Here is a 20055-nt window from a genome sequence, read left to right on the forward strand (position 1 = left end):
TGGCATCACCAACTTGATCGACATGAGTTTGAGCAAGCTCCAGGCTTTGATGATAGACAGGGAAGCCTGGTGTGCGGCAGTCCATAGGGTTGTTGCAAAGAGTTGGACACGACTGAATGACTGAACTGAACTGACTTGCAAGACAATAGTGCAGTATTAGTCTAGTCAAGGCTATGGCTTTTCCCAGTAGTCATGTATGGATGTGAGAGTTGGACTGTGAAGAAGGCTGAATGCTGAAGAATTGATGCTTTTGAACTCTGGTGTTGGAGAAGTCTCTTGAGAGTCCCTTGGACTGCAAGGAGATCCAACCAGTCCATTCTGAAGGAGATCAGTCCTGGGATTTCTTTGGAAGGAATGATGCTAAAGCTGAAACTCCAGTACTTTGGCCACCTTATGCGAAGAGTTGACTCATTGGAAAAGACTCTGATGCTGAGAGGGATTGGGGGCAGGAGGAAAAGGGGACGACAGAGGATGAGATGGCTGGATGGCATCACTGAGTCAATGGACGTGTGTCTGAGTGAACTCCGGGAGTTGGTGATGGACAGGGAGGGAGGCCTGGCGTGCTGCAATTCATGGGGTCGCAAAGTCAGACACGACTGAGCGACTGAACTGAGCTGAACAGTTCAGTTCAGTCAGTCAGTCGTGTCTGACTCTTTTCGACCCCGTGGACTGCAGCACGTCAGGCTTCCTTGTCTATCATCAACACCCGGAGCTTGCTTAAACTCAGGCCCATCAAGTCGGTAATGCCATCAACCATCTTATCCTCTGTATTCCCCTTCTCCTCCAACCTTCAATCTTTCCCAGCATCAGGGTCTTTTCGAAGGAGTCAGTTCTTAGCATCAGGTGGTCAAGGTATTGGAGTTTCAGCTTCAGCATCAGTCCTTCCAATGAACACCCAGGACTGATTTCCTTTGGGATGGACTGGTTGGATCTCCTTGCAGTCCAAGGGACTCTCAATAGTCTTCTCCAACACCACAGTTCAAAAGCATCAATTCTTCGGCACTCAGCTTTCTTCACAGTCCAGCTCTCACATCCATACATGACCACAGGAAAAACCATATGCTTGACTAGATGGACCTTTGTTGGCAAAGAAATGTCTCTGCTTTTGAATGTGCTGTCTAGGTTGGTCATAACTTTTCTTCCAAGGAACAAGCATCTTTTAATTTCATGGCTGCAGTCACCATCTGCAGTGATTTTGGAGCCCCAAAAAATAAAGTCTGACACTGTTTCCACTGTTTCTCATCTATTTCCGATGAAGTGATGGGACCAGATGCCATGATCTTTGTTTTCTGAATTTTGAGCTTTAAGCCAGCTTTTTCACTCTCCTCTTTCACTTTCATCAAGAGGCTCTTTAGTTCCTCTTCACTTTCTGCCATAAGGGTGGTGTCATCTTCATATCTGAGGTTACTGATATTTCCCCCAGCAATCTTGATTCCAGCTTGTGCTTCTTCCAGCCCAGTGTTTCTCATGATGTATTCTGCATATAAGTTAAATAAGCAGGGTGACAATATACAGTCTTGATGTGCTCCTTTTCCTATTTGGAACCAGTCTGTTGTTCCATGTCGAATTATGTTAAAATTTTTTCCTAATTTACTGGCAAAAATTGAGCCCCAATTGTTAATTTATATTTCTTTGATTTCTAGCAAATTTGAACATTTAATATGAGTTTACTGTATTTATCCCTTTAAAAATTACTTTTCATTTTCTTGGACCTCTTTCTAACATAGTGTTGCCATACTGCTTATTGGTTTATATGTTCTTTATATCAGTTCAGTTCAGTTGCTCAGTCGTGTCCGACTCTTTGCCCATGAATCGCAGCACGCCAGGCCTCCCTGTCCATCACCAACTCCCGGAGGTCACTCAGACTCGCATCCATCGAGTCGGTGATGCCATCCAGCCATCTCATCCTCTGTTGTCCCCTTCTCCTCCTGTCCCCAATCCCTCCCACCATCAGAGTCTTTTCCAATGAGTCAACTCTTTGCATGAGGTGGCCAAAGTATTGGAGTTTCAGCTTTAGCATCATTCCTTCCAAAGAAATCCCAGGACTGATCTCCTTCAGAATGGACTGGTTGGATCTCCTTGCAGTCCAAGGGACTCTCAAGAGTCTTCTCCAACACCACAGTTCAAAAGCATCAATTTTTCGGCGCTCAGCCTTCTTCCCAGTCCAACTAGGGTGTAATTTTTGTTTTAAGTGGATAAATTTAATAAACTCATATGAAATGTTCAAATTTGCTAGAAATCAAAGAAATATAAATTGACTAGTTGGGTTCCACTTTTGCCAGGAAAACTTTTCCCAGTTTGTCTGCCTTTTTATTTGTATATATATTTTAAAGTATATGCAAGAATTTTGAATTTTTAGATAGTCAAATAGTTTCCTTTGAGTTTTTTTCCATGGCTTTAGAAATTATTTCTCCTATAGAAATCAGTTAATCATTATATACAATTTATTTCCAGATTTTAGTCCTTTTATATATAAGTAATTTATTTTATAACCAATTTAATTAATGAACTAGAAGATTTTGGACCTGTTTCATTTTTGTATATAGAAAAACTCAAAACTATGCATCTATTATACTGAGCTGTCTTATTTCATAATATATTTTAGTGTCTATTAGAACCATTCTTATCTTACAAATCTTCTTTTCCAAAGTTTTCCTAGCTATTCACATTTGAAAATTCTTCATGATAAACTTTAGGATAATTTTAATAAATTCCAAAATAAATCATTTGGTGATTTATTAGAATTTTGTTAAATATGTTGATTGATTAACAAAGAATTACAGAATCTAAACTCTTCATTGAAAAACATGCTATATATTTCTATTTGTCTCCTTTCATCCGTCCTAGAATAATTATGTTCTATATAGCTATAAAGTAAAATGTATGCTTTATGCTTTTTTGTTAGGGTTGTTTCTGCATGTTTTATTTTTCCTTCTATTGCAGATAGAAAATTCCTTTTATTCTCATTCTTTATATTGTTTTTATTTATGAAAGCTGGTATTTATTTTTATTTTATTTAATCACCTTTTTCTAATTTTTAATTTTCATATTTTCCAGATTCTTCTGGGTAGTCTAGAAATGTCCTGGAACTATCTATATTCAACAATGTTACCTGTTCCTTTGGACCATTGTCGCTCTTCCTTTCCAGCAGGAACCAGTCTGGTCTTCCTGCAACATTAAGTAGGAGTCCCAAGAGCAGGTGTCATCACTGTACCCCTGACTTCAGTTATGATGCTCCTGCAAGTTTTAGACATGTCTCATTAAGTTTAGGATATTCCTTTTTATTTCAGGTTGTTCAATTTTTAAAAAATTAACCATGAATGGGTATTGAATATTACAAAATATTTTCCAGTATTTATTAAGTTGATGGAATTTCTTTCCTCCACTAATCTGAACAGGGAGTGAAGCACCCTGAATTGTCCTGGGATAAAATCTACTCTGATATGATGTATATTTTCATATACTGCTTAAATGAATTTTGTTTAATATTTTTGAGGCCATGTTTTTCCATCGGTTTGAAAATTTCTGTAAAACAGAAGTTTTTATAAAAAATGAAGTGTAATGTAAATAATGCATATATCCATGCAAGCCAGAGTAAAACTAGGCTATTTCATCACCCCAGAAAATCTCATTTTGCTCCTTTTCAATCTCCTCCACCCTGAAATCAACCCCTCTTCTGATGTCTATCACCATAAATGAGATTTCCAAGCATTTGTGATTTTATAGAGCTTTCAGTTGTGGTCTTAGTTGTACGCCAAATCAGTAGGTAATGTTTGGTTTCTTGCTTAATTCCACTATGATCACAGAACATAGTACTCTGTAGAACTTCAGTTCTTCGAAACTGTTGAAATGTGCTTTATGATCCAGTACATAATAAATATTCTTGCACCAAAAGGATGTATAGCCTGCAGTGTTTTATTTACATAGATTATGTTGTTTGTTCATTGTGTTGTTCAAACTGCTAAAAATGTTTCTTTGTTTTTTTATGTGCTTGTCCAATCACATAGAGGAGTGTTAAAAATCTCAGGTTCTGATTATATTTATTTCTCCTTTTAGTTCTGTCATTTTGCTTTGTATATTTCAATGCTATATTTTTAAGACCATACAAATTTAGAATTTTTATAACTTACTTACAGATTGATCCTTTTGTCATTAAGAAATGTTGCCCTTTATCTCTAGTAATGCCTCTTGCCTTAAAAATCTACTTTGTCTAATATATGCATAACTACACCAGTTTTTCTGTTAGCTACTATTTATATGGCATAAATCTTGCTATCCTTTTAATTTCAGCCTTTCTGTAACTTTCTATTTAAGGTGTCTTATTGAAGTACAAACAACTATATCCTGTCTACAACCTTTGCCTTTTAATCTAGGGTATATCAAATTCCATTCAAGTTTGCAGTAACTGCAGTTTTAAAAAAAACAACTTCAGTTTGCTTAAACATATCATCTTACTATGTGTTTTCTACTTGTCTATTCTTACTTTATGACCCTTTGCTTTCTGTTCTTACTTCTTTTGAGTTTTTTTATTATCCCATTCCCTCCTCGCCATGAATTTGTTATTCATTCTTTTTCTATTATTTTCATTGCTAATCTAGAGATTATAATATTAATTCTTGATTTATTAAAGCCAGGTACTTTTACGAATTCCCACTCAGTGCTAGAACTTTAGCGTATTTTCATTCCATCTCTTTTTCTGTGCTATTTACTCCCTCTCTTCTTTTGTGCTATTATCGTATATATTTTAATTCTATATCTATAAATATTTAAATTCAGAAGGCATCATTTTTATTATTATATACAGTTCCTATTTCTTTATATTTAGCCACATATTAATCCCTTTATTCTTCTGCATCCCTTCAGACATTCTCACAATTTTATTTGGGATTACTTTTCCAGCTACGTAAAGAACTCTTTTTCAAATTTCCTTTAATGTAAGTCAGCTGATGATCTTAGTGTTTGTTATAAGAATGGCTGTATTTTACTTTCAATTTTGGAGAACATTTTTACCGGATAGTATATAATCTAGATTGGCCGCTAATTTCTTTTAGCATTTTGAAGATATCTGAAGATAGTTATTCTGCATTGTTTGAGAATAAGCTCTTGATCTTCTGTTGCTCTTTTGCAGATAATATATATCTCCTATATATATATTATATATATATATAATATATATCTCCTTTCTATAATATATAATATATATCTCCTTTCTCTATTTTTTCAAGATTTTTGTCTTCAGTTCTTAGTAGTTGACTATGATCTGCTTAGGTATGATTTTCTTTTCTTGAAACCCTGCTTAATATTTATAAAGTTTCTTGATTCTATGAGTTGTTGTCTTTCATTAAGTTTGAAGAATTCCTGGCCGCTATATTTTAAAATATTGCTTCTTTTTTCTCTTCCCTCTCTGTCTGATACTTCAGTTATATGTATGTTAGAACATTTTAACACATAGTACCTTATGTGCTTTAGTCTCTTTTCTGAACATTATTTCCTCTTATCTCTTGCATTTCATTTTGCAAATTTTTTTATCTATTAAGATCCCTAATCAGGTTCACTAACTCTTTCTTAAGCTTCATAGAATCTGTTATTAAACCCATCTATTCAGTCATAGTTTTAGTTTGTGGGTTTTTCCCCCAGTTCTAAAAAGCCCATTTTATTCTTTGGATTTCTCAGTTCTGTGCTGAAATTCCCTATCTTATAATTTAATTTCTTGAAGATATTAAACACAATTATTTAAAATATGTCTTTAAAATTCATTATCTGCATCTTCTTCCTGTTTATTACTTTTTCTATTTTCTATCTTTTTCTCTCAGTTTCTAAGATAATTCTTCTTGTGTGCCCCCCTTTTAAATTAAGTGCCCGACATTGTGTATGAAATATTGTAGAGATAATGTTGACCTTGGATGATGGTGTTTTCCTCCAGAGGGGATTTTCTATTGCGTTTTGAAGCTGTTCTTCAGTCCTTGAGAGAGCTTGTCTATTTCCCTTTACCAGTACTCCTAAGATGTAGCACTTTGGGGTGTCAACTACAAGTCTAGAGTGTCTACCAGCTCCTTCTTCTTAGCAGATCCCTAAACTCCAATTCTTTGTCTCTCCAGCCTGATGAGACACCTAAAAGCCCTGCTTATTTTCTCACCCTTTCAGTCATTGCTTTGGAATTACCAAATGCTTCACGGGAAAGGGGTGCCATTCTGGGCTGCCCTTCTTGTCTGGATCTCGGTGGTTCAAGTTCTTGCTGCTTTTGAAACTCTCTGATGTTTCAAGTAGAGGACTATCTAATTTGAAAAAATTTGCCAACTTTCTCAGTGAGAGTATTGATCACACATAGACTAACTCATCATTGCCAGAAGCAAAACTCTGAGGAATGACATGATCTAATTTAGATTTTTTAAAAGATCACTCTGGTGGCCTCAAAAATAAGTGATATGGAATTGAGGAGGAAGAGGGATGGTAGCAGATAGCCTAGTTAGGGAGCTATCACAATAATCCAGACCAGAGAGAATGGTAGTTGTGGTCATGGGGAAATGGAGAGGAGTGATCAGATTCTGGATATGTTTTGAAGGTAAAGCCAAGAGGATTTCTTACAAAATGGATGAGGGGTATGAGAGAAAGAGAGGAGTCAATGTTGACCCCAAGGTTTTTGGCTTGAACCACTGGAAGGATGGAAATGGCATTTACTGAGGTGGGGAAACTTGGTGGGACTGCATTTATGAAGGATGATGAGGAGATGACTTCTGCTCGTTAAATTTGAAATGCTAATTTGTTATCCAACTGGTGATGCCAAGTGTATACTTCAATATATGAGTGTGAAGTTCAGAGAATGGTTGGAAACTAGAGATAAAAATTTTGTAGTCGTGAGCATACGGATGTAATTAAAACCTCAAGACCGGATGAGAGCACCTTGAAAGTTAAATATAGAGAAGACTGTAGGGCTGGTATGCGGGTTTAAAAATATTTATCCATCTCTTGCCTTCATGTCCTCCTCTCATTGTGGGAATGTACCAGATGCCCCAGGCAACTTCCACGTGCTGTACAGCAGCCCTGATCGGCCCTGATCATCACCTCTCCTGACCCGCCCAAGGGAAGGGATCGTGAAGCTCTGGCTGGTAGCTCCTACGCATTTTCATTAATGTAGGGCTCAGATTTGCAACACTCAGATGCTTAGCAGGTGCGTAACTGGCTGACGCAGCGGGTCCTCCAGTCAGAAGGGTGGTGCTGTGAGTCGCCTGCAGATTGTCGGGGCCTGCCGCCGGGCCCCCCGCCAGGCTGCACCTTCTCCCCCTCAGCTGCAGAGGGCGCGCGCGAGGCACGCGGCCCTCAGGAACCCAAGGGAGCTCCCCGGGGGGCAGGGGAGAGGCGGGGCCGGACGTGGGGCGGGGCCAGGCGGCCTGGAGGCAGCCGGCCGCAGTCTGTGCGCAGCTCCGGGCAGAGCGGGTGGCATCCTCGCGCCGGCTCGGGGCAGCTGGAGGCGGGGCCGTTACCCGCCGGGAGCTCCGAGCGAGCCGGGTGGCAGGCAAGAAAAGCACGCCCGAGCGCCATGATTCCTCTCGAGAAGCCGGGCAGCGGCGGCTCTTCCCCGGCCGCCGCCTCCGGCTCGGGTCGGGCTGGCCGGGGTCTGGGCGCGCCGCGGCGGCCGCCGCCCCCGACCCAGGCCCGCGGGCTGCTGACGGAGATCCGCACCGCTGTGCGCACCGAGCCCTTTCAGGACGCCTACACCCTGACCCCGGGCCGGGAGTTGGGCAGGTGAGGCCGGCGGGCGCGCGCAGATAAGTGCGGGAGGCCGGCCGGCGCGGGGGCAGATAGCGCGTCGGGACCGGGTACAGACGTGGGTGCGGGCGGCGATTAGGGCGGCGGGGCCCCCCGGCCACGAGTCCACGCGCGGCTTCCCCCAAAGCCGTGGTAGCGGCCATGAGAAAGGCTGCCGCCAGAAGCTAGACCCCTTCCTCTTTTTGCTGCGGGCGTTTCAGCCTCTGTGGTCCCCTGTACGGTAACTTAACGAGGTGGCGTGGGAACCACGCTGCGAATCTTTCCCCGCGGCAGCGAGTCTGAAGTCAGCACAGGTGTGGAGTCAGCTTTGGTTTTGCCTGCGGACTTGTGGGTTCCTGCTTCTGTCTTTGTGGCTGTGATAGAGGAGCGCAGAACCCCGAGCGTAACAGCTTCTTTCGCACCAGCCCTGGGCTAGTTTCCGTCAGCCGCTTTCTGCTGACTTCAGTTGCGATTTCTTGGGTTTGTGGTGTTTGCGTTCTGAAATATTTAGGTCCGTGTGCTTTTTTAAGTTCAGATCGGTTTCACTTGTGGACTCTGGGCCCTTGTCTGACTCTTTCTACGCAGTGATACAGCCCTTGCCTTTTCTTCCCCATCTCGTTGTTGTTTTGTAGGGGTAGGGAGAGCTTAGAATTTGGTCTGTTTTTAAAATCGCAAAAGGTGAAGGCTGTTGGGATACTTTACGTCTTGTACGTTGAAGAGGGGTCACAGAGTGATAGGTTTTGTTGTTTAGTCGTAAATCATGTCCGACTCTCTTGCGACCCCATGGACTGTAGCCCACCAGGCTCCTCTTGTCCATGAGATTTCCCAGGCAAGAAAAGTGGAGTGGGGTATTGCCATTTCCTTCTGCAGGGAATCTTCCCGACCAGGGATTGAACCAGCATCTCCGTGCAAGCGGATTTTTCTTTCTATCTTTCTTTTTTACTGCTGACCGACGGGGGAACAGTAGAGGTTTGGGGACCGACTTTTTCTCTGAGAACAGTTTGAAGAAATTGTCAGAAGCACTGGCTTTGGGGTCAGACCCGAGCTCAGATCCCCACTCTGCTTGCTCTGTGTGCCTTTGGATGGTGACTTAGTCTCCCCAGCTTCACGTTTCCCACCCATAATATCAATATAGTGACAGTACCTCCCTCATGGGGGTGTTGAGAAGGTGCAGGGGCTGTATAGGTCAAACCACTGGTCCTGGCACACAGCATTTGATAAGTGTTAGCAGGTGCTGCAGACATCTATCAAGTTGGCAAAATCTCACCATATTGTAATGGGGAATGGGCCTGACAGTTATAACAGCCTTCATTTGAGGGTCTTGGAAAAAAGTCTTATAACAGTGATTACAACGTTAAAAACAAGCCGCCTTACGAATGTTAAGGTAACCTTTAGAAATCGTTTTTTGGCAAAGAAACTGACCTTAAAAGTGTCTTATTTATTCCACATGGGAAAAGGAAAAACGTCTTCCAGGGCCAAGCTTTACTTCCCTCTGCTAGGCACTAATTAACTGGATCTTTGTGCACTCTATGACAAAAGAAGACAGCTCCTGACTCATCTAGGTATTCTAATTGGTGAAAATTCCAGACATTCTGAAGTAACTGATTTCTCAAGGAAGGAAAACTAGGACTCCCCATTGTTTGGTTGTCTGGCTTCATTCCACAGAAGGGAAAACACATTACACAACTGAAAAATGTCTTCAGGTGGCAAGCACTGTCTTGTAGGCTCGTAATAGATGATTTAATCGGAAAACAATTGATTTGCTCCCTACCAGATGTTGTGACAATCCCTCCAGGAACCAGGGAGGTTAAATCAACTTTCATTTTAACCTCTATTATAAAATTAGTTTGTCTGTAAAGTTGTGTTCGTTTGCTTGAAGGTTATGACATCTTTTACATATCTTATATGAATTTCTTTACATAAGCAAAAACTCCAGAAGCACAGAATACAGTTAGATAGGTACTTGATATAAGAGCCCAAAACTGAAAAAGAAAATGAATGTATTTGTTTCTTTTTGGTTCCCTTTTCTTCACGGAGAAGTGTAACACAGTGGTTAAGAACATGGACTTAGCAGTTAGTCAGTCTGTGATTGAGTCTTCACTCTTTACTTACTGGATTCCGTGGTAGCTCAGACAGTAAAGCCTTTATCCGCAGTGAGGGAGACCTGGGTTCTGTCTCTGTGTGGGGAAGATCCCCTGGAGAAGAAAATGGCAACCCACTCCAGTATTCTTCGCTAGAAAATTCCATGGATGGAGGAGCCTGGTGGGCTGCAGTCCATGGGGTCGCAGAGTCGGACACCACTGAGCTACTTCACTTTATATGTACTTGACTGAGTTACCAAATCTCTGATTACCTCACAGAGTTGTTGAGAGAATTAAATAAATTAACAGCACATCTGTAGCATAAAAGCTGCGCTTGACTTAGGGCATGCATTGAGAAACTGTAATGCGTTGGGTAGCTAAGTGAATGGCATTTTACGTGTAACCAAAACGCAAAAACAGGAAAACCTGCACAACCTCAAAATGTGTTTCTATCTGTTGCGGAAGTAGAAAACCTCATTGCAAAAGACCAGGGAACTGTTTAGACGTCTCAGGAAGTGAAAGCTCTGTTTTGTATTAGAAGCAGTTTCTGTTTAAGGTTTATCAATTTTGCCTGAATGTTGCAGTTTTGACAGAATGAAGTGTGTTTTTGTGTAATTCAGTAGTAAGAAAAGTAGCCTCTTTTCCTAGGTGTTGACTCTGATATAGGGAATTGATATCATGCTGATGTAGAACTTTAAAATTACTTGTTATCCTTTAATGATGTGGTATGAAAAACAAAGGTCTATTCATTTTGTTCTCTGGCCTTTCATTTAGTGAAAATGTTGAAGAGGTGTGAAGAGCTAACTGTTCAAAGAAATCAAGTTTTTGCAGGCATTCCCATTATTTTATAGAAATATAAAACTTTCAGTGAAGTGGTTGTTTGGAGAAGACATTTTAAATGATCAGTATTGATTCCCTGCTAATGAGAGGATGTAATGTTGATTATTTTAAGAAATACCGCATTCTTTCATGTCTCCAACAGAGTCCATAGTAGCCTAAATGTGGGTAAATATATGATGTAAAATTTTCTTTTATTGCTTGAAACTTGACTTGTTATTCCTGAGGCTTGTTACCTTTCTTTTGAGTCAGGACATGTGCCAATGTAAACCACAGTAACGATTCGAGGTACAGGAACCATGACCTTGGGTTCCAAGAATTTTTTCAAAGAGTTGACTTCCATGGAGCTTTTATTGATAGTGTAGGAACAAAAAAATCTGGAAATTTATTATACTAATTTCACATCAAATGATTTGCCTAGTCTTCAACTTTAACTTTTTTTATATATTCATAAATTTTGTCTTAAGAAAAAAGATATTTTTAAAGCCAAAAGAATATCTTGTTTTTTATACTATTACATACTGATAGTTGAATTTCCCTGTGAGCAGAAAAGGTATAAGTAAATCCGAGTTCTCTGTTGAAATGGGTACTTCATACATGGGGGCTTTACAGTTTTATAGGGGCTTTCACATACATTATCTCATTTACTTCTTATCACAAGCAGATTTGGGAAGTCCTGTTTTTCAGATGAGAAAATCAAGGTACCAGTAGATTGAGTCATATGAGAAACAGTGAGCTGGGACTCCTTGCAATCACTTCCATTATGCCGCAGATGTTTCTCAAAAAAAAAAAAACACTGTAGTCTAATCTTGTGGCTAAAGCAATTTGCCGTCGTTTTTGTGAGAGGACATGTTAATGGGTTCCAAATTGGAGCAAGCACTGCCAAGCTTCAGTGTCATGTGGTTGGCCCTCCCCGGTTGTGTTACCCACCTGGGTCCCTGGACTCTTTAATCAATAGAAATTGATAAGAGGCCAGATGAGAATTCCGGGAGAGCCTTTTCTGGGACTTGGGCTGTAGCGCACAGGAGTGAAAACAAGAACCAGACGCCCTTGCTGATGCCCCTGGGTGGGAGGGGAAGGGGGCGGCAAGCTGGTCCTTTGGATGGGGTAAGGTTAGGGGTCGATGGGTGGGTTTGGCTGGAGGGGGGCTTCAGTGGTGCGCCCACCCCCTTGGTGTGCAGGCCCCTGCTTTTTCTCCCAGCACCTCAGAAATGGCTGTCGGTTTGTGGCCTTTTTCTAGCTTATTGTTCATAACTGACCCCACCTGCACACGCATGAAGTTATTTTTGAGTCCCTTATAGTTCCCTTATATTCTGTTGCTTGAGGAGATGTTTGTACAGGTACAGGCACTCAGGTGAAGGGTCCTAGATCCCAGCCTGTCTCAGCTGGGCCTCATAGTGGGTAGGGACATCCTATCTCATTCTCCTCAAAGCGGTTGGGAGTAATGGGAACAAGGAAGGATTTTTATCAGGAAATAAGAGGATGTGCAAGCTGAAGAGGATGCACAGGTGGAGGTGTTTCAGCAAGTGGATGCCCTTTACCTGGGTTCCTGTCTGTAGGTAACGGCTTCGGGTTGAGGACCTTACAACTACTTGAGCATGTGGCGTAGACTGCAAATCATAATTTCTTTAGAAATAAAGACCCTTGTTAAATAATACTATCCATGTAAAAATTGTGCCTTGTTTTAGGAAAACTATTAAGATTTCTTGGCAGTTTATCATCAGTTTGAAAGATATTTACAGTTTCAGGTAATCTGGTATTTTGGGATGGATAAAGACAACTAGCCGTGTTTGCGGTTCAGCATCAGACATTGTTAGGAAGTACGGCTCCTTCTCTAAGGCACATGCTTTGTTAGGTCAGCTGTTTTAATTTTGAAAAGTTGGAGCTTATGTTAAAAGTAAAAACTTAATTTAAATATATAAACCTTGCAATATAAAATCAAAGTTTTAAAATATATAAACTTAAGGATTTAGTGAATTTCCGCCACTTTGCAAACCTAACAAAATTTTATAAAAGCCGATTATTGAACCAAATGCATTAGAAAGTTAGGTAGCTATAATCATTGGTTTGCCTGTTCAGGAAAGGAAGGAGGAACTCAATTTGTATAGTAAATTTATGCATCAAGTAGAGAGTTTAAGTCGCCTCCAAAACTCTTCAGTTCTGTATGATTTTTTTAATAAATTATCATAGATCTGAAATTACTGCCCCAGACAATAAAAATAGCTGCTGTTCCTGATTGCAGAGCATTTCCTGAATGGCCACTTTGGAAATGTCATTTTCTTTCGTCTTTGCTACCCTACAGGGTTAGTGCCATCAACCCCACTTTGTAGGTGAGGAATCTTAAGACTCAGAAAAGTTGAACAAATTGCCCAAATTTCAAACCAAATCTGGCTTTTGGCTCTAGCTGTTCTTGTCACTCATGCTGACTGATCTGATGGACTCGGCTGATTTTTACACTTAGGATCAGCAGATGGTTTGGTTTTAGTTCTTTCAGAGGTAAGGAAGACAGATCTGATCTAGGTCATTGTTGAACAGAACTTCTTTGCGCCTAAGGCTGTACCCCAGTGCTATTAAGCAAATATTGGACTTGGCATGTTGAGCACACAAGGCTCTTTGGTAGGCTCTGGAAAGTGTTCCCAAATCTAACAAATCAGTCACTACTCCTTTTATGGGCAAAGTGACATGCCACATGGGAAAATCTTGTGGGGAAAACAGCATTTGAGCTGAGCCTGAAAGAATGGATGGAATTTCAGTAACAGTAGCAATGCAAGACACTCCAGCCATTGGCAATAAAACAAGCACAGTGCAGAAAAATTCAGTGAAAGAGAGAACAGCAAGTAGCCCTATGTGGCTAAAATATTAAACCTTATGAGGCTTATACAAGAACAGTGTATGTATCTAGGGTGTTATCTGGTATTGTATTTGTGCTCCTGCCATAGGCCAGGCACTAAACATGGAGTTGCAAAGATGAAGAGGCCAGGTCTCTGAAACTCATAGTAGGGCCAGGAAGACAGGCATAGCCAAAAAATTGTAACGTGTTGGAAGAACTTAAATAATAGGATACACATGGAAACAAAGCCCTTTACTGTAATCTAGAATCAAACCTAGAACCTTGAAACTCACTTTTATTTTTCTTCCTCTATATACACTCAAATCAGCACTTCCAATTTTTTATCTTTGCCTGAGCCTTTATGTGTGTTCATCTTTGTGTGGTAGCCCAAAACTGGTTATATTTGGAATCCATCTATTAGTAAATAAAATTCTCTTTACAGAGAAAGGCACCTCAAACTTCTCCCATCTGAAGCCTAACACATACTCCTCTCCCTCCACCCTCTGCACATCTGTTACCATTCTGATTTTTCCTCTCAGTGGATGGTACCACATCACCCAGGACCCAGGACAGAGATCTCCAAGTCCTCTTCCGCCTTTCCCTCTGCCCTCATTTCTGCTGAAGCTCAGTCTGTCTTGACCTTGAATGCCTTGTAAATACTTCTATCTTCCCAGCCTCTGCTGTGCTACTTTAGTTCAGACCTCTTAACTTTGAGCTATTTTCTTGGCTTCCCTAGTTTCCAGTTAACACTTGGCAATACACTCAGAATTAGCTTTTTAAAACATTTATCTTAGCTTTTTAAAACTCACTAAGGTAAAAGTCTCATAGGTGCCCATTCTTACCTTGAGAAATGAAGCACCAGCTACTTAGCCTGTCATACCTAAATCTACCTACCTGTGTTCACTGAGCCTTCCTAAGCTTTTCCAGTTGCGCACTGGTAATACAGAGATCAGTAAAAACCCAGTCCTTGTTCTGAGGAAGCTTAGACTGGTGGGTCTGACTCAAATGTCTCTTCCTGTTGTTATCTTTGTTTATCCTTCCTGTCGTACTACCCTAGAGTGTGTTATCATTGTTATTTTGAAACATACTCATTCCTAATATCTCCCCCCGCCAAATGATTAATGAAAATCAGAGTTTTCAGTTTAGTGTGTAATAGTGAACTATAGATGTTTGTGAAATGGGTGAAGAGCTCCGGAAACTGAAACATCCTGATAATCTAGGAAGAATTTTGGCTATGCAGCTAAGGAAGTAAACGTGAAACAGACATCTTACATCCTTTGAACCTCATCAGCCTCAAGTCCTTGCATATAACTATGGCCCCGAGAGTCAGAGAAACATTTGTTTCGTGCTTTGGAGAGGCCTCAGTAACTTAAAGGGTTGAGATACAATCACAGTTTTTAGCATGAAGTTGCGGTAAAGCAGGCATACCAGAGCACTGCAGGGTGTGGAATTTAGGGAAACCGTGACATTCTTCGTGTGTTCACTCGACCCCCGTACCTTGAAGACTGAGTCTCACACTTCCGTGTGCCTGGTGGCTCTAGAGAAAGAACAGTTGCCAGAACCTGGCTTCATCTTCTGACTCCCTGAGTGGTTTTGAGGGTTCCCCTCCATCGCCCCAGTCATCCTGAGAGGAGGCAGGGCCGGTTTCCTGGGATCTGCTGTCCTGCTGTCTGCTTCAGTGGGGTGCAGTATCAGAACGGTGGAAGAGTTTTCTTCAGCATGGATTAGGGCACAAGTTGGTCACCCACTGCTGGCTGCCTGTTTTGATGAGGCTTACTAGCTGTATCGAATGATCTGTACATTTTTAAATGATTGAAAAGTCAAAAGAGTCATTTAATGACATGGAAACTATGCGAAATTCACATTTCAGTGCTGGTAAAGTTGTGTTTTGTTTTTTGTTTTTTTTAAAACCCTGCCTCCCCTATTCATTGACCTGTTGTCTGCAGCTGCTTTCACCATACAGCAGACTTGAATGGTAGTGATCAAATCAGCTGGCCAGCAAAACCGAAAGTATTTGCTATCTGGCCCTTTACAGAAAGGTTGGCTGACTCCCAGGATAGTGCATGATATGGGGGAGAGAAAGGGTAAACCTACAGCTGAATGCTTCCTCAAAAACAAGGGTGGTGTCAAGATTAGTGATTGGTGTGCAAACTACTGTGGGGACCCAAAGAAATGGATGCCTAGCAGGAGACCCAGGGTAAGTATAGGTCTCTCCTCTGGTTGCTTCTGGCCTCTGAATTAAGCAATGGCTCTTTTATAACAAGGGTTCCCAGAGTTTATAGGTTAGGGATCCATTCATCTGTTGCGTCTTCAGTTGGTCTTCGGAAATATAGCAATACATTCAGGACAGGTATGTGAGCAGCAGTATTTTACTATAATTTTACACAGAGCTGTATTGCCTAGAGTGTTAGGTGTGGTAACAGTAAATACCTATGTGTTTGCTGTGGGAGTTCTTTGAGGGCAGTCCAACCCAGGCATTTCTAATTTAATAGCAACATGTTTGTTGTCAATTGTATGTTGGTCAGTTTTTTACAAATTAGACTTTCTCTTTTTCCTCTTTTGAAACTTTAGAAATATAGGTATAAAAAAAAACAAATGATTAATGATTTTTTTTCCTCTTCCTTAAAGAAATCCAAAGATGATTAGGAACCTTTTAAAACTCAGTGGAGATGTTATTAGCCTAATGATTTTGTGGGGCCAAAGAAAAAGAAGCATTAGCCTGTGATGCGTAGTTTATTGTTGAATCTTTCTAGTGACCTGAAGAAGTGTGTCATCTCAATTCCTGTTGAGCACAGAGAGCCTTGTTCTAAATTAGGGTGCTGTTAGGTAGATTGCCACCTAATTGATCAGCTGTAGGGCTGTGCCTAAGGATTTTTCATGTAACATTTTTATTGCTGATGGTAACAGAAATTCAGAGGGGATGCACATCATATTTGTGGTTAACAGTAGCAAAGAAGGAAGGATCAGTCCTCAAAATAACATTGGTAGTCTAGAATGCTGGGCCAAACCTAGAAAGTAGAATTTAACAGCAAATTAAAGCCTTGCATTGAAATTTTTTAAGTATATTTCTAAAACATAGTATCAAGACCCTGGCTTGAAAGAATCCAAGAGGAGAAGGTTTTATTTATGAAATATGAAAAACCTGTCAAGTTTTTTTCAAAAGGCATATTAATTTGTATTGGGCCAACCTCAGCAAAATAATAATCATGAAGCTCTTGGAGCTTATACTTGGAGCAGTTGCATCAGATTTAGTTGACACATTTTACCAGCAAAGACCCTAAGGGGATGAGGAATGATTGAAAATTGGAAAAGGGAGTAGCAATTAACAGATCACGTCAGCTGTGCCCAGTACCTGATAGACTGTCAGGTTGGTCCTTCTGTATCGCTCAGCAAAAGATATGGACACCAGCCCTTCTCTTGAAGCCAGGTTTAGGCTTGTAATGAAAACCTTACTAAAATAGTGTGTGCCCACGAGAGGAAAAGACTGCCTCACAGTTTGAAAGAAAGACACTGGCTTTGGCATTTGGCGGTAGATTAAAAGAAAAAAAACTGTTTGATTTCTAAGTTGCCTTCCAGCTTGAGTATTGGGTGTTTATGGGTGATAATTATTACAGCTCAGTGATTTGTTTGTTTCATGATATTTTATTGAGTATGTGGCAAGTGCCATGCTAAGCAGTTAACATGTATTCTTTAATTCTCACAACAACCCTGGGAAATAGATCCTGTTGGTGTTCTCCTTTATAGATTAAGAAAATGAGATTTTTTTTCTTAAGTTAGAGCTTAAATTGCCCAAGGATATGCATTGAGTGAGTGGATGGAGCCATTCTTTGGAATTCATTCCCAAATCTAATTGCAGACCTTATTCCATAATCAGTATGCTGTGCTGATCCCATGTGTGACTTATTAGTGTAATAACATGGCAGTAGAGTGTATCAAAGAAGGCTTGTTATATCTGTCTTTATAGAAAAGCTAGACATTTCCAGCTGATGCTATAGTTGAAATGATCTCATACAAATGAGATCCCTACCTTAAAATAACTTTGGAAGGTGATTGGGCCTTTTTAGAGTCAGTTAGTGACAATGAAATCCATTATTTCAGGAATTTTGATAACCAGTTTCTTTTTTAAGATTCAAAGTATTTTATGTATAAATGTATAAAAATTAAGTTTTATATATATATATAAAGCTGCAAAGAAATATTGGCTTAAATATTTGGTTATCCTCTATTTAGAAGAATGAATCTGCAGATTTTCCATTACATTTTATTTATAGAGAGGTGTTTCCCAAGTTATATTACTACTTGAGTGTTTGCATATGACCGAAATTTAAATATCCACTGATGACTGTTTGGAAATTTCATTAAAAATCACCTCTGAAAAGTCAGCTTTAACAGTGACTGTTGTTTTGCTTAATTCTAGGGGGAAATTTGCAGTGGTGAGGAAATGCATAAAGAAAGATTCTGGAAAAGAATTTGCCGCCAAGTTCATGAGAAAAAGAAGAAAAGGCCAAGATTGTCGGATGGAAATAGTTCATGAAATCGCTGTACTCGAGCTAGCCCAGGACAATCCATGGGTCATTAATTTACACGAGGTCTACGAGACACCATCGGAAATGATCTTAGTTCTGGAATAGTAAGTATTGTCCTCCTCACTGAGTTTGTTTGCGAGTCCACACTCCTTTATACATGCCACTCGTCTGTGGTAACCTGGCAAGCCCTGGTTCTCCGGAAATCTGAAGATTTTCCAAAACTTTTTCATGTATTTATTGACATATCCCAGACCTTCATTCTTTAGTGAAATCCTTTTGAAAATAAAGTTCTCTTATGTTCTTATTAGAGGCCTTCTTAAGGAGGTAACCGGTACAATATTAAAACAAAAGGCATTTGATATAATTTCTTATATGTTCATATGGTCTAAGTTAATAATCCTTCTTTCAGAAATAATTGTTGGGATTCATACTGTGCTTTCAGTTTGGGTAAGTAGGTGGGACAGCAGAGAAAACAGCTTTGGAATATGAAGGACAATTTTTTCTTCTTAAGAAATCCTGTCAGACATAGAGAACAAACAGACGGACTCCAGCGGGGAAAGAATGGAGTGGGCGGAACTGGGCGATTGGGATTGACATAAATACAGTACTGTGTATAAAATAGGGATCTGTATCAACCTAGGGGGTGGGATGGGGAGGGAGATGGAAGGGCGTTTCAAAAGGGAAGGGATATATGTATACCTATGGCTGATTCATGTTGAGGTTTGACAGGAAACAGCAAAACTCTGTAAAGCAATACTTCTCCCTCTATAAACTTTTAGACATAAATAAGTTTATAGAGGGAGAAGTCTGGATGGCTTCTAGAAAAGTCTAAAATAGTGTCATCCTCTTGATAATATAATTCAAGAGCATTGTGTTTATATATTTCTTTAATTCAATAATTTCACTTGCAGGAATCCTTTCAAAGAAAAGAAGTTAAAATGTGAACAACAAAAAGCATGAACATGTTTTCCACTGTGAATTTTTCATTGTAATAGAAATAGCCACAAATGCTTGGATGGTTAAGAAATGTAGTCTGTGTGGATTACATCTCAATGAAGTTGTTTTTCATTTTCAAAAAACCTTGGTTTAGAGGTTTCTGGTCTTCAGTTTGCTCTGGAAAGGGTTGGTTAGAATTGGAAATTGATCCGTAAGGGACTGTCTGAAATGTGATGCTCTGATCATCCTCTTGTCTCTCTCCCGATCTCACAGAACCTGCTCTTGACCTTCCCTCCTGTCCCCCCTTGGTCCTCCATCATCTCCTGCCTTCACTTCCCTTCACATTCCCTTCACTTCTGGGGTAGTTCCTGCAGCTGATCCCTCACCAGTGCCTCATATTATGCTTTTCTTCTTCTTGCTGTTCCTCTGCAATCCATTCTGCCGGTTTAAAACACAGGGCCTAAGCTGTTGTCCCTCCTCCTGCCCATTCTTGGGAGCATTTCCATCTGCTAATTACACAAGGAAGAGTTCCAGCCTCAGCTGGGCTCTTGGTGTAGTTTTGTAATTCTTTACCTAATCTCTCATCCCCTTCTTTTGACATCCCCAGCAGGAGGGCAGGAGCTTATGAAATCCTTGATCACATGTGCTGCCACCCACTTCCCACTTGTTAGATAGCAAGCCTTCTCTTCCTTTACTGAGAAGATAAAGGCCATCAGATGTGCACTGCTCAGCATCACCCACTCTATACTCTCACCGCCTGTCCTCTGTTCCCAGGAAGAGAGTCCATTCCTTAACGCCAAGGCTAAAACTTTGACTTCTGCTCTTTAATCCTCTTCCTGCCTTTTCTAGGACCTTTGTTGTGTGTTTTTTTCGCTTTTCTAACCTCCCTGAGAGTCCCTCCCACCTCAAGTGATTCTTTTCCATCCCTCTTCCAATGATTCAGTCACTTCTCTCCTTTAATTCCTGGTCCTCAACTTGAACTATTGTCTTGCCCTTCTCTTCTGAATGTACAGCTTTCCTCACCTTCTAGTCAGTTCTGTTCTACTTCACTGAACCATCCGTTTGTTTGGCTGCCAATACTCCATCGCTTTTCAATCTG

General features: G+C 40.5%; 1 protein-coding gene across 1 annotated transcript in view; it reads left to right on the top strand.

Annotated features, from left to right (window-relative positions):
• STK17A (serine/threonine kinase 17a) overlaps positions 7403 to 20055 on the top strand; it is a 37920-nt gene continuing 25267 nt past the window's right edge. The window contains exons 1-2 of the mRNA XM_018047003.1: positions 7403 to 7743; positions 17912 to 18124. Coding sequence (XP_017902492.1) covers positions 7538 to 7743; positions 17912 to 18124 — 419 coding nt within the window. The 5' untranslated portion in view covers positions 7403 to 7537. The remainder of the gene's footprint in view (positions 7744 to 17911; positions 18125 to 20055) is intronic.

This window comes from Capra hircus, chromosome 4 (assembly GCF_001704415.2).
Source record: "Capra hircus breed San Clemente chromosome 4, ASM170441v1, whole genome shotgun sequence".
Classification (NCBI taxonomy): Eukaryota; Metazoa; Chordata; class Mammalia; order Artiodactyla; family Bovidae; genus Capra; species Capra hircus.